The sequence below is a fragment of the Mobula hypostoma genome, chromosome 29 (genome assembly GCF_963921235.1).
Source record: "Mobula hypostoma chromosome 29, sMobHyp1.1, whole genome shotgun sequence".
NCBI classification, from domain to species: Eukaryota; Metazoa; Chordata; class Chondrichthyes; order Myliobatiformes; family Myliobatidae; genus Mobula; species Mobula hypostoma.
The window spans coordinates 25,299,425-25,312,464 of NC_086125.1; the positions used below are offsets into that span (position 1 = coordinate 25,299,425).

General features: G+C 44.0%; 1 protein-coding gene across 6 annotated transcripts in view; it reads right to left on the reverse strand.

Moving 5' to 3' along the window:
* Nucleotides 1–4,475: 4,475 nt before the first annotated feature.
* The window catches only part of LOC134339362 (dedicator of cytokinesis protein 7-like), a 223,323-nt gene continuing 214,758 nt past the window's right edge, over nt 4,476–13,040 (reverse strand). For all 6 annotated transcript variants that reach the window (XM_063035799.1, XM_063035798.1, XM_063035797.1 and 3 more), the window contains 3 exons: nt 12,689–12,795; nt 11,789–11,956; nt 4,476–7,305 (listed from right to left, as the gene is read on the reverse strand). In XM_063035799.1, the coding sequence (XP_062891869.1) occupies nt 7,263–7,305; nt 11,789–11,956; nt 12,689–12,795 (318 nt within the window). In that variant the 3' untranslated portion in view covers nt 4,476–7,262. The remainder of the gene's footprint in view (nt 7,306–11,788; nt 11,957–12,688; nt 12,796–13,040) is intronic.

The window sequence follows — 13,040 nt, forward strand, 5'->3', positions numbered from 1 at the left end:
CCGCGTACACCGGCCGTCTCCCACATCCCTTGATGCCCCGACCAATTAGGAACCTATTAACTTCTGCTTTGAATATACCCATGGACTTGACCTCCACTGCAGTCTGTGGCAAAGCATTCCACAGATCCACCACTCTTTGGTTAAAAAAAAAAATTACTCCTCACTTATGCTTGAAAAAGTAGCTCCTCAATTTTGAGGCTGTGTCCTCCAGTACTGGATAACTCACCAAAAGAAACATCCTCTCCACATCCACCTTATCTAGTCCTTTCAACATTTGGTAGGTTTTAATGAGATCCCTACACATCCTTCTAAATTCCTGACAGTACAGGCCCAAAGCTGAAAAACACTCATATATGAACACTTTCCTTCCCGGAATCATCCTCGTGAACCTCTTCTGGACTCTCTCCAGTGACAATACATTCTTTCTGAGATAAGGGGCCCAAAACTGTTGATAATACTCCAAGTGTGGCCTGACTAGCATTTTATAAAGCTTCAGCATTATCTTCTTGTTTTTATATTGTATTCCCCTTGAAATAAATGGCAACATTGCATTTGCCTTCTTTACCACAGACACAACCTGTGAATTAGCCTTCTGGGAGTCTTGCACAAGGACTCCTAACTCCCTTTGCACCTCTGATGTTTGAATTTTCTCTCCATTTAGATAATAGTCTGCACTATTGTTCTTTTTATCAAAATGCATTATTATACATTTCCCAACACTGCATCCCATCTGCCACTATTTTGCCGATTCTTCCAATTTGTCTAAGTCCTGCTGCAGTCACATTGCTTCCTCAGCACTACCTAGCCCTCCACCTATCTTTATATCATTCACAAACTTTACCACAAAGCCATTCCTTTATCCAAATCATTGACAAACAATGTGAAAAGAAGCGGTCCCAGTACTGACCCCTGAGGAACACCACTATTCACTGGCAGCCAACCAGAAAAGGCTCCATTTATTCCCACTTGCTGTCTCCTGCCTGTCAGCCTTTCCTCTGTCCATGTCAGTATATTTCCTGTAACACCACAGGATTTTATCTCATTAAGCAGCCTCAAGTGAGGCACCTTATCAAATGTCTTCTGAAAATCACTGCCTCTCCCTTGTCCACCCTGCTTGAAGAATTCTAATAGATGTGTCAGGCAAGATTTCCCTTTACAGGAACCATGATGACTTTGGCTTATTTTACCATTAGTCTCCAAGTACCCGAAACCTCGTCCTTAATAATGGACTCCAACATTTTCCCAACCACTGAGGTTAGGCTAACTGCCCTATAAATTCCTCTCTTTTGTCTTCCTCCTTTCTTAAAGAGTGGAGTGACATTTGCAATTTTCCAGTCCTCTGAGACTATGCCAGGGTCAAGTGATTCTTAAAAGATCATGACCAATGCATGTGTTATCTCTTCAGCACCTGGGCCTAGAGAAAATGGTTGATACAGCCCATCCCATGACAGGCAAAGCCCTCCCCAGCACTGCACTTACATGGGGCACTGCCACAAGAAAGCAGAATTCATCATGAGAGACATCCACCATCCGTGCTATACTCTCTTCTCATTACTACTATCAGATCCTTTTCCTTTTCCAAAAACTCTGAGGGAAAGCTGGCTCTCGCAATTCTCTCTTGAAAAAATTAGCAGGCACGAAATGGGAAGCTAATGCTCACACACTTAAATCAACTGCCCTAGCACTCTGCTATGCACCTGCAGAATACCGTGCACCTGCGTGGGGCAGATCAGCCCATGCGAAGAAAATAGACCCGTTGCTCAACGAAGCCTGCCGAATAATCACGGGCACACTGCGCCCCACACCCACTAACATCATTTACAGACTTGAAGGCATTGCTCCTCCAGAGATCCGAAGACACTACAACAAAAATTGAAAAAGGTAGACAGAACTCGGATCCATAGCACCCACTACACCATCATATGCCAGTTTCCAACCGCCTAAAATCCAGGAAAAGCTTTGCTACAGTGGAGGAACTACCGCACGGAACTTCCCCCCAAATGTACAGGATTGACCTCTGGCAACAAACAGAAGCCAGAACCCCACCAAACAATACAGTGCAAGACCCCACAGAAATGTTACCAGACGGGGCACTGCTTGACAGACGGAAGTGGTGCACTCTCAACAGAGCGAGAGCGGGAGTTTGTAGGACGGGAGACAATGTGGTGAAGTGGGGTTTAAAGACCAGCAAATCCTGTGAGTGTGGCGAAAGGGTGCAGAACATCGAACACGTTCTGCGCAACTGCCCACTCTCACCTGATTTAGCTGACACTGATCTGCTCAACATCAACCAGACATCACTAGAGTGGCTGGCTGTCTGGTGTAACAAGCTATGCTGATGACCATCAGATAAGAGGTACAGGGGCATGGGTGTGTGGCTATGCAACAACTGAAATCCTCCCGTGCATACAGCATTTGCTGCCGCTCAGCTGGAATTTTTCTTTTATATCATGCTTTATTAAAGTGCTGTGCAGTTTTCAGGCCATGTAAAAATTTCCTGGCCAGAGCAATGATTGGAACATGCAGCTGAAAAAAAAAAATAGAAATAATGTTGTATAGAAGCCTGAGATCCTGCACCAGCAGGTTCAGGAATAGTTATTACGCTCCTAAAACAGCATGGATAACTTCACTCACCTCAACTCTAAACTGATTCCACTAACTAGAGGGACTCTACCACTCATGTTCTCAGTATTATTTTTTATTTGCCCAGTTCGTCTTCTTTTGCACATTGGTTGTTTGTCAATCTGTCAGTATAGTTTTCATAAATCTTATATATTATTCTGTAAATGACTGCAAGAAAATGAATTTCAAGGTAGCATTTGGTAACATATATACAGTTTGATAATAAATTTGCTTTGACTTGGGTCTCGTCTGGTATAGTGTGTGTGTGTATGTTAAACCCAAGGAACAATACACTGCATAGAAATGTTTAAAGAATAAGCTGAAACTGAGGCAAAATCTTTCAAAGATAAAAATCTCTATTTTTTTTTAGTTTACTCTGATTATACTGAACTAGGAACTTGCTGCTTCATTGAAGAGCTGACATTACGTAGTGTCTGTAAGCTGAATGCAGATAGCATTGTTTCTCAGGGTGATTTCTAGGGATGAGACCTGGCAGATGGGCCATCGATCATTGTTTGCAGCTGAAATATTCAATATTTTTGACCTATTAGTTTAGTGATCAGTAAAGCATGGGAAAAATTAAGAGTGACAGAATTGGTTGGTCTTTTTATTGACAACATAGATTATTACAAGTTGAAAAGGCAAAAATCATTTCAAAGACATGGTGCGACATCCTTCACCCTTTCAAATCCATTCCAAACCCTTTACCACAACAAACAAAAAGTGCAAAGGTAGTCCAGGAAAAACAGAGTCAACAAATAAACCTAAGTAAAGCAGGTTGGTTAACACACAGAACTGGAGAACTCCCAGCGATTGGTGCTTTGGAGATGGCCAATGGGTTCATTCCATTTTGACTGAGAATGCTTGTGTTCCATGGCACAACAGCATTACCAACAGCGCAGAATAAAAACAATCTGCTGTAAACAAGGAGTCTGTCCAATAAACAACTTTCATTCAATTAAAAATAAACCATGAATATTAAGGATAAATCCTCAGTCCAGCTATAGTATCTTTGTCAGTGGGGAGGGTGGTTTCTTCTTCCTCGTGACTGGTTGATAATATAGTGAATAGATATGTATATACAACTGAGAGATGCTGTAATGAATGGATATCCCTGTATCCCAATTAAAACAGAAAAAGACGTAAATTGACTGGGAAATGGTTTCACTATTTATTACCCGGTCTAGAATAATGCCCCCAGCGTAAGGTTTCTTTACGAGCCTTACGTGAACGATGCCATATTGTGCACATCACTCTTGTTCATCGACCTGCAAATGCATTCATTGAATTTTCTTATTCCACAGTTTCAGTAGTTGCATCAGTCAGTCAATGTTGTATTTATGATAGTATTGCTGGCAACTTCGTTATGTAGTTATGTATAAGGAAGTTTAATATAAAGAGAATTTAAAAAAAACAAATTCATAATATGGATCTTGTGCTTCTGAATACTAGTTGCATTTCTGGACGCCAGCTTTTCAGAAACACATCATTATGGTTTGTCTGATCCGTGTCTACTTTCTGCACAATTAAAGAAATACTAAAGAATCCAGCTTTTCAGAGCTTCTCGATAATCTCTTTCAAAATCTAACCAGCATGACGGACTGGTCCTAAACTCAATGCACTCTGAACAATGCTATTGTATAATCCCGTGCTGCTGTGATTTATATGCTATGGATCTAAATCCTTCCTCCCCAGTATATTGTGGCAGTCTAACAGGGGCCATACATTGTGTGTGTGTGTGTGTGTGTGTGTGTGTGTGTGTGTGTGTGTGTGTGTGTGTGTCTGAGTGAGTGTGTGTGTGTGTCTGAGTGAGTGTGTGTGTGTGTGTCTGAGTGAGTGAGTGAGTGAGTGTCTGAGTGAGTGAGTGAGTGTGTGTGTGTGTGTGTGTGTGTCTGAGTGTCTCTGAGTGAGTGTGAGTGTGTGTGTGTGTCTGAGTGAGTGAGTGAGTGTGTGTGTGAGTGTGAGTGTGAGTGAGTGAGTGTGTGTGTGTGTGTGTGCATGTTTGAGTGAGTGTGTGTGTGTGTGTGTCTGAGTGTGTGTGTGTGTGTGTGTGTATAAGAGTATGCGTCCATGTATGTATGTAGAACAACAGAATCAACAGCGATCATCCTACCATTACCACTTGCGGTGGAAACATACACTAGAAAAGAGATCATTTTGCTGATGTTCTGGAGAGGTACAAACAAAAATACCACTATCAACTTGACTGCTTGGTCATTGTGAACACAGCACACGTAGACTTTCCTTCCTGTTTTTGGAGGCTGGATATGGAAAATACATCTCCACATGTCTGGTAAATCTTTGAGAACCCCAGCCTAACAAATAACCAAATAAAACCCTTGGCTACTGGAATTTTTAGTGTTTTACCCACTCAATCTTAAATAATCATGCTCTGTGTAAAATATCCCATTAAATCTTTAAATAATCTGAATAAATAATAAATCATATAAAAAAGAAAAAAGATTACAATCGCCTATTTTTGAAATTACACAGCAGGATTAGGTTTCAAATCACACATGACAGCAATAACAAAAGGATGTACTCTAGAGACAAAGGCAATCGGGACTCAACAGAAAGATGGTGGGTTTACCCAGCACTGCCGCTGTCCTGAATCCGATTACAGAATGTGATAGAAGAAGCAAGCGTAAAAGGTAAAAATCTGGGCATATATTTATGTCAGGACTTTTTTTTTAAACGAATATTGAAGTCAAGAGGAGAAAGGAGAGCAATGGAATTTGCTCACTTTTAACAACGATAATTACAGATATAAAAGGCTATATCAATGTGAATAAAGATTCACATTTGGTTTCAGTCATAAAATATGGTAATGAATTCAGGGTTAAACTTACAGCGGATTTAATAAGGAGTAATGTATCTGCTTGGAGCAACACATAATGCTGGAGGAACTCAGGTCAGGCAGTATCTATGCAGGGAGTATACAGTTGACATTTCGTGCGACCCTTCAGTATCTCAGCCCAAAATACTGACTGTTTATTCTCCTCCACAGAAGCTCCCTGACCTGCTGAGCTTCTCCAGTATTTTGTGTGTTGATTTGGATTTCCAGCATCTGCAGAATCTCTTGTGTCTAGCACTTGTTCGGAATTACAAACGTACTTACGTCTGCGCAGAGATGCTTCTACAAGGTCTTAGGTAGGTAGATATGTTACTGCAGCACAGCTTTCATTGTATATTTTTTCCATATTCTATTTAGAGTAATTATTTTGTCAGCTAAGCCCCAAAATAGAAAAGAACATTTAACAGTTGTTATTTTAAGACCATCAAGCTTTTCTTAAAAATTACTCGTCACAAACATTAAGCATAAGATCACTATGCTGATCAGCCCTGTAACACTGCACTTGGTCATTCCCTTTCTGAAGTGACAATTTAGATAAAAGCAAAGTTTATAAAGAACACAGGCAACTGTTATGGTATGATTTTACACCCCTAGACATTTTCTATCTTCCTTCAGGAGTAGCTTTTCCTTTTAAGTGAAGCTGCAGCTTGGTCACCACAACCTCTTCTCACCAGATGGTTTGACAAGTGGTGACGCCATTTACCTTTCAACAGGCAGAGCTTTTGGATTCTTCTGTCAACTAGGGTTGCAAAGTGAATGACTGAATTGGTATGTCAGACTCTCTCTTGTATCACTTGGTGCTATATTAACAGCTATGCTATCTGAGTGACTGTTATACCATTAAAAACTTCAATGTAAAGTAGTGCAAGAACTGCGCAGAAAGGAAATAAACATCTTCATTAGGAGATATCCATAATGACATAATTCTTTAAGGGGCTGTATTAAACCCTTGCAACTCACAACTACTGTAGAGGAATTAACACTTGGAATGATAGTGGTTCTTAAAAGGTTATTGATACACAAAATATGAGCATATTTGAAAAAGTAATCCAGCAATAAATTATAAGCAGATATTGGATGACTTAAGGCAGTGATTGGTTGGCACCAGAGTGGTCCAGTTGGTTTTTAAGCTATTGGAATTTGATTCTGTGAAAGCATTGACGGAGGATGTTTGAAGTATCATGCTGTTAACTTAAACTGGTGCCAAAGTGCATCCTTCCTGAATTTCAAAAGATACATTCATGATAAGAAAACAAAATTCTGAAAAATTAGTAACCACCTCTTTACAACTTACCATATGTAAAACCTTAATGGTTGCTCTTGGTGGTTTTAGTATGAGAGTGCACCATATAATACTGTACAGGGCACAAGTGCATTAGACAAGGACATCAAATTAGACAACAGCCCATGTCAGGATCTAGATGCAGACACAAGGCATTAGAACAATTCTGTTTTAAATACTCCGGTTACTAAAATATCAAATCAATCATGGAGTGATGCCATGACCACAGAAAAAAATCTCACACCAATCTAGCAGTCAGACTCACATAGAGCTACGATTCTAATTTTGAAAATAGTCTCCTGTGATCGGATCGGGGAGGCAAAGAAGCAGCTATAAGCAGCTTGGATTCCGTAGACAACTGCCTTAAGTTGAATGGGCCCTGAAGAGGAGGCTTTAAAAAGAGGAAACTCTGTATCCTCTGGCCTTAATCCTTCCACATTCATCCTTCATACCAGTTCCTTCATCATTGAGAGAAAATTTTTAAAAAATGACTCCACCAGTTCTTTAGATTTCCACTTTACGTAAGCTCGATCTGCTGAAGGAGTTTCTGAAATAAAGCAAAAGCAAAAGTTAAGGGCTATGGAAATGATTAAAGATGAGCTTTATTTGTCAGACGTACATCGAAACGTACAGCGAAATTCATCATTCGCGTCAACGCAATTGACGATTTACAAATGTACGGGCACTACCTGAGCTGCTGTACAGTGCAAAGTAGTCAGCATTTTTGGGATAAGTTCCAGGTCAAAGAGTAATTAGCAAAGACAGTGTCGCTAGTTGGGAAGCAAGTTAGTGTCGTGGTTAGCGCAATGCTCTACAGCGCCAGTGATCTGGGGTTCAATAGATAAAATGTGCTGGGGGCCAGCTTGCAAGTGTCACCATGCATCCACTGTCAATATATCATGCAACACATATCAAAGTTGCTGGTGAACACAGCAGGCCAGGCAGCATCTCTAGAAAGAGGTACAGTCGACGTTTCAGGCCAAGACCCTTCGTCAGGACTAACTGAAGGAAGAGTTAGTAAGAGATTTGAAAGTGGGAGGGGGAGGGGGAGATGCAAAATGATAGGAGAAGACAGGAGGGGGAGGGATGGAGCCAAGAGCTGGACAGTTGATTGGCAAAAGAGGATATGAGAGGATCATGGGACAGGAGGTCTGGGGAGAAAGACAAGAGGGGGGGAACCCAGAGGATGGGCAAGGGGTATAGTCAGAGGGACAGAGGGAGAAAAAGGAGAGTGAGAGAAAGAATGTGTGTATAAAAATAAATAACGGATGGGGTACGAGGGGGAGGTGGGGCATTAGCGGAAGTTAGAGAAGTCAATGTTCATGCCATCAGGTTGGAGGCTACCCAGACAGAATATAAGGTGTTGTTCCTCCAACCTGAGTGTGGCTTCATCTTTACAGTAGAGGAGACCGTGGATAGACATGTCAGAATGGGAATGGGATGTGGAATTAAAATGTGTGGCCACTGGGAGATCCTGCTTTCTCTGGCGGACAGAGCATAGGTGTTCAGCAAAGCGGTCTCCCAGTCTGCGTCGGGTCTCGCCAATATATAGAAGGCCACATCGGGAGCACCGGACGCAGTATATCACCCCAGCCGACTCACAGGTGAAGTGTCGCCTCACCTGGAAGGACTGTCTGGGGCCCTGAATGGTGGTAAGGGAGGAAGTGTAAGGGCGTGTGTAGCACTTGTTCCGCTTACAAGGATAAGTGCCAGGAGGGAGATCAGTGAGGAGGGATGGGGGGACGAATGGACAAGGGAGTCGCGTAGGGAGCGATCCCTGCAGAAAGCGCGGGGGGGGGCGGGGAAGATGTGCTTAGTGGTGGGATCCCGTTGGAGGTGGCGGAAGTTACAGAGAATAATATGTTGGCACCGGAGGCTGGTGGGGTGGTAGGTGAGGACCGGGGAACCTTATTCCTAGTGGGGTGGCAGGAGGATAGAGTGAGAGCAGATGTGCGTGAAATGGGAGAGATGCGTTTGAGAGCAGAGTTGATGGGGGAGGAAGGGAAGCCCCTTTCTTTAAAAAAGGAGGACATCTGCCTCATCCTGGAATGAAAAGCCTCATCCTGAGAGCAGATGCGGCGGAGACGGAGGAATTGCAAGAAGGGGATGGCATTTTTGCAAGAGACAGGGTGAGAAGAGGAAGAGTCCAGATAGCTGTGAGAATCAGTAGGCTTATAGTAGACATCAGTGGATAAGCTGTCTCCAGAGATAGAGACAGAAAGATCTAGAACGGGGAGGGAGGTGTCAGAAATGGACCAGGTAAACTTGAGGGCAGGGTGAAAGTTGGAGGCAAAGTTAATGAAGTCAACGAGCTCAGCATGCGTGCAGGAAGCAGCACCAATGCAGTTGTCGATGTAGCGAAGGAAAGGTGGGGGACAGATACCAGAACAGGCACGGAACATAGATTGTTCCACAAAGCCAACAAAAAGGCAGGCATAGCTTGGACCCATACGGGTGCCCATGGCTACACCTTTAGTTTGGAGGAAGTGGGAGGAGCCAAAGGAGAAATTATTAAGAGTAAGGACTAATTCCGCTAGACGGAGCCGCATCTGCTCTCAGGATGAGACTTTTCATTCCAGGACGAGGGAGATGTCCTCCTTTTTTAAAGAAAGGGGCTTCCCTTCCTCCACCATCAACTCTGCTCTCAAACGCATCTCCTCCATTTCACGCACATCTGCTCTCACTCCATCCTCCAGCCACCCCACTAGGAATAGGGTTCCCCTTGTCCTCACCTACCACCCCACCAGCCTCCGGGTCCAACATATTATTCTCCGTAACTTCTGCCACCTCCAACGGGATCCCACCACTAAGCACATCTTTCCCTCCCCCCCCCCGCTTTCCGCAGGGATCACTCCCTACTCGACTCCTTTGTCCATTCGTCCCCCCCATCCCTCCTCACTGATCTCCCTCCTGGCATTTATCCTTGTAAGCGGAGCAAGTGCTACACATGCCCTTACACTTCCTCCCTCACCACCATTCAGGGCCCCAGACAGTCCTTCCAGGTGAGGCGACACTTCACCTGTGAGTCGGCTGGGGTGATATACTGCGTCCGGTGCTCCCGATGTGGCCTTTTATATATTGGTGAGACCCGACGCAGACTGGGAGCCCACTTTGCTGAACATCTACGCTCTGTCCGCCAGAGAAAGCAGGATCTCCCAGTGGCCACACATTTTAATTCCACATCCCATTCCCATTCTGACATGTCTATCCACGGCCTCCTCTACTGTAAAGATGAAGCCACACTCAGGTTGGAGGCACACCTTATATTCCGTCTGGGTAGCCTCCAACCTGGTGGCATGAACATTGACTTTTCTAACTTCCGCTAATGCCCCACCTCCTCCTCGTACCCCATCCGTTATTTATTTTTATACACACATTCTTTCTCTCACTCTCCTTTTTCTCCCTCTGTCCCTCTGACTATACCCCTTGCCCATCCTCTGGGTTCCCCCCCCCCAGTCTTTCTCCCCGGACCTCCTGTCTCATGATCCTCTCATGTCCCCTTTGCCAATCACCTGTCCAGCTCTTGGTGCCATCCCTCCCACTCCTGTCTTCTCCTATCATTTTGGATCTCCCCCTCCCCCTCCCACTTTCAAATCTCTTACTAATTCTTCCTTCAGTTAGTCCTGACAAAGGGTCTCGGCCTGAAACGTCGACTGTACCTCTTCCTAGAGATGCTGCCTGGCCTGCTGCGTTCACCAGCAACTTTGATGTGTGTTGCTTGAATTTCCAGCATCTGCAGAATTCCTGTTGTTTGCGTCAATATATCATGCCCACAATTAATTAACTTTGATTAATTTCCGCACCTTTAAAATGTGGGAGGAAACCACAGCACTTGGAGGAAACCCATACAGTCACAGACTTGTCAGAAATGGAACCTCTGCAGCAGCTCAGGTGATCTGACAGTAAGATACAATTTAAACCTGAATATCTTATGAAGACAAGAAATGTTCGGAAGAGTTATTGAGGTCTCTCCATCAATCAGTAAGATCAGAGGTGAACTTGTACCTCCATTCTGCTCTCTGTGAAGCAGCAGCCAACAAAGGTGGGAACAGACGGGCCAGTGTGAGGGGAGGAGGAGCTGGCAAGAGACGAACAAAAGATGCCAGTGGAGATCTAGAGAAAGTACGAAAAGGCCAGGGTACAGTTGGTGGAAGGAGCAGGTTATAGGGGAGACAAAGATGATAGGAGCACGTAGGTTAGAGGAAGAGTGAGGAGTTGGTGGACTGTGATTACAATCGAGAACAGGGGTGGAGTGAACTGTTGGGTGATGTATGGGGTGGGGTTATTAACAGTTTAGGGATCAGAAAGTGGTCAATGGTAGTTGGTCGATGGGATGTGAGCAAGCTGGGTGAAATGGGAAAGTCAGGTAAGGGAGTAAAATGTTTGGGTAAGGGGAGTGAGGGGATTGAGTGAGTAGTCAGGGGGAGTGGTGGAGTGTGAGCAGTGTAGGAAGGGTTGGGGGTTTGTGAGCAGTGCAGGATAGGGGTGTGAGTCAGTGAGTGTTGGGGAGGGATTGGGGTGTGAGTCAGTGAGTGTTGGGGGGGATGGAGGTGTTAGCAGTGGGGGGAGGTCAGCAAATGAGAAATGATGGGAGAGGGTGGGGTTTGTGGGTAATGTCGAAGTAAGGAGTGGGAGTAAGCAGCTTAGGGGTGGGTGAGCAGTACGTGGGGTGAGGACAGTGAGCAAGCAAGTTTGGCAAGTCAACAGGTCTGGAAATATGGGAGTCATTTTTCAGAACCAGAGGAATTTTTAAAAACATTTCCCAGAACTGTGAGGAGGAGGGTGCACATAGAATGGGAGGAAGGCAGAAGTGACAGTGGGGAGGAATCACTGAAACATTTGTGGATGGGTGAGGAAGTAAAACAAATGAGTACAGAACAAGAGGAAAGGGAGTCTTGATTTTAAAGTCAAGTATTTGACTTGTAGCCGAGAGTCATGGACACTATGCGGTTTTTTGGAATTTCAGAATAAGAACAGAATTTCAATTTAGTCAACGAGGCCCTGTCTTTATTCCAGAGAAGATGCCTTACCGGTGACTTGTATTGGGTATAAGGGTCTTGTACAGCTGGGGAATCTTCCTGTTGATCATGGGTTGCAGCGACTCCTTCAGTCGGTGATAGTTACGCTCCAGCTCTCTGTGGTATTCCTTCTGGTCTGCTCCAATCAGGGTCTTGTTCTTGCGCAAGGCATCATCACATCTACGGGAAAACAATGTTTATTGAAGTGCACTCATATTTATCTCTTCATTACTATACAATTAACTTTCAAGGCAGCAAGTGAAGTTTGATGTCAGCTGCAGCAAGACACTGGGAAAATTTGATTCTCGACCTGCACCTCGTTATTTATTACTTATTTAGAGGTACAGGGAGGAACAGGTCCTACAGGCCCAACAAACAGTGCCGCCCAGCAACCCATCTTTTTAACATTAACCTAATCACAGGGCAATTTACAATGAACAAATTAACATACGAACCGATATGTCTTTGGACTGTGCAAGGAAACCGGAGCATCCGAAGGAAACCCAGGCGGTCATGAGGAGAACGTACAAACTCCTCACAGACAATGCCAGAAACGAACTCCAATCTCTGATACCCCGAGCTGTAATAGGGCGGAACTAACCGTAATGCTACTGTGGGTCTTGTCAGGTGTGTTCCTGATATGGTGGTCTACATTTTAGTTTTGTCAAGTAGAGGTCTATTGTTCCTCAGACTGGCCAATACCAAACTGGCAGCCACCATTTTCCTAAAGAAATATACTGACCAATCAGACGCTGAGTCATAACTGTGAGGAATGAGAAGCTCGTATCTGCTACAGGACAGCTGACAACGCAAGGAGTTTAAGTTTAAAGGGGCTACATCTGGTGCTTTCACAGTTACGAGGTGAAGGACAGTGCAGAGCTAGTCAGCACAGACACAAAGACTCTGACGTACCGTTTCATGAAGTCTTTGAAGCAGAGTCTCAGCTTGTTGTGATGTCGGAAGAGTTTGGGGTCATCTGGAATGTCTGCCAGGAAAACTTGGGCCACTTCCAAAGGTCCCTGTGAGAGTTATAAAGCAAAACCAGTATTATTTCAATCACACATCTGTTACAACTCTACAATCCCAGGGATTGTTCATTATTTTTAACCATGAACTGGTTTGACAATGCTGTAACTCAAAGGTGAAGGATTATAAGAGGTTGGAAGTAAACTCTTAAGGATACACATGATAGTGTAAAAGATCTATAATTTAATTTCTACTCAACTGTCAAAGCACTAATTCTTTCTGAAAATGGTCATATGGA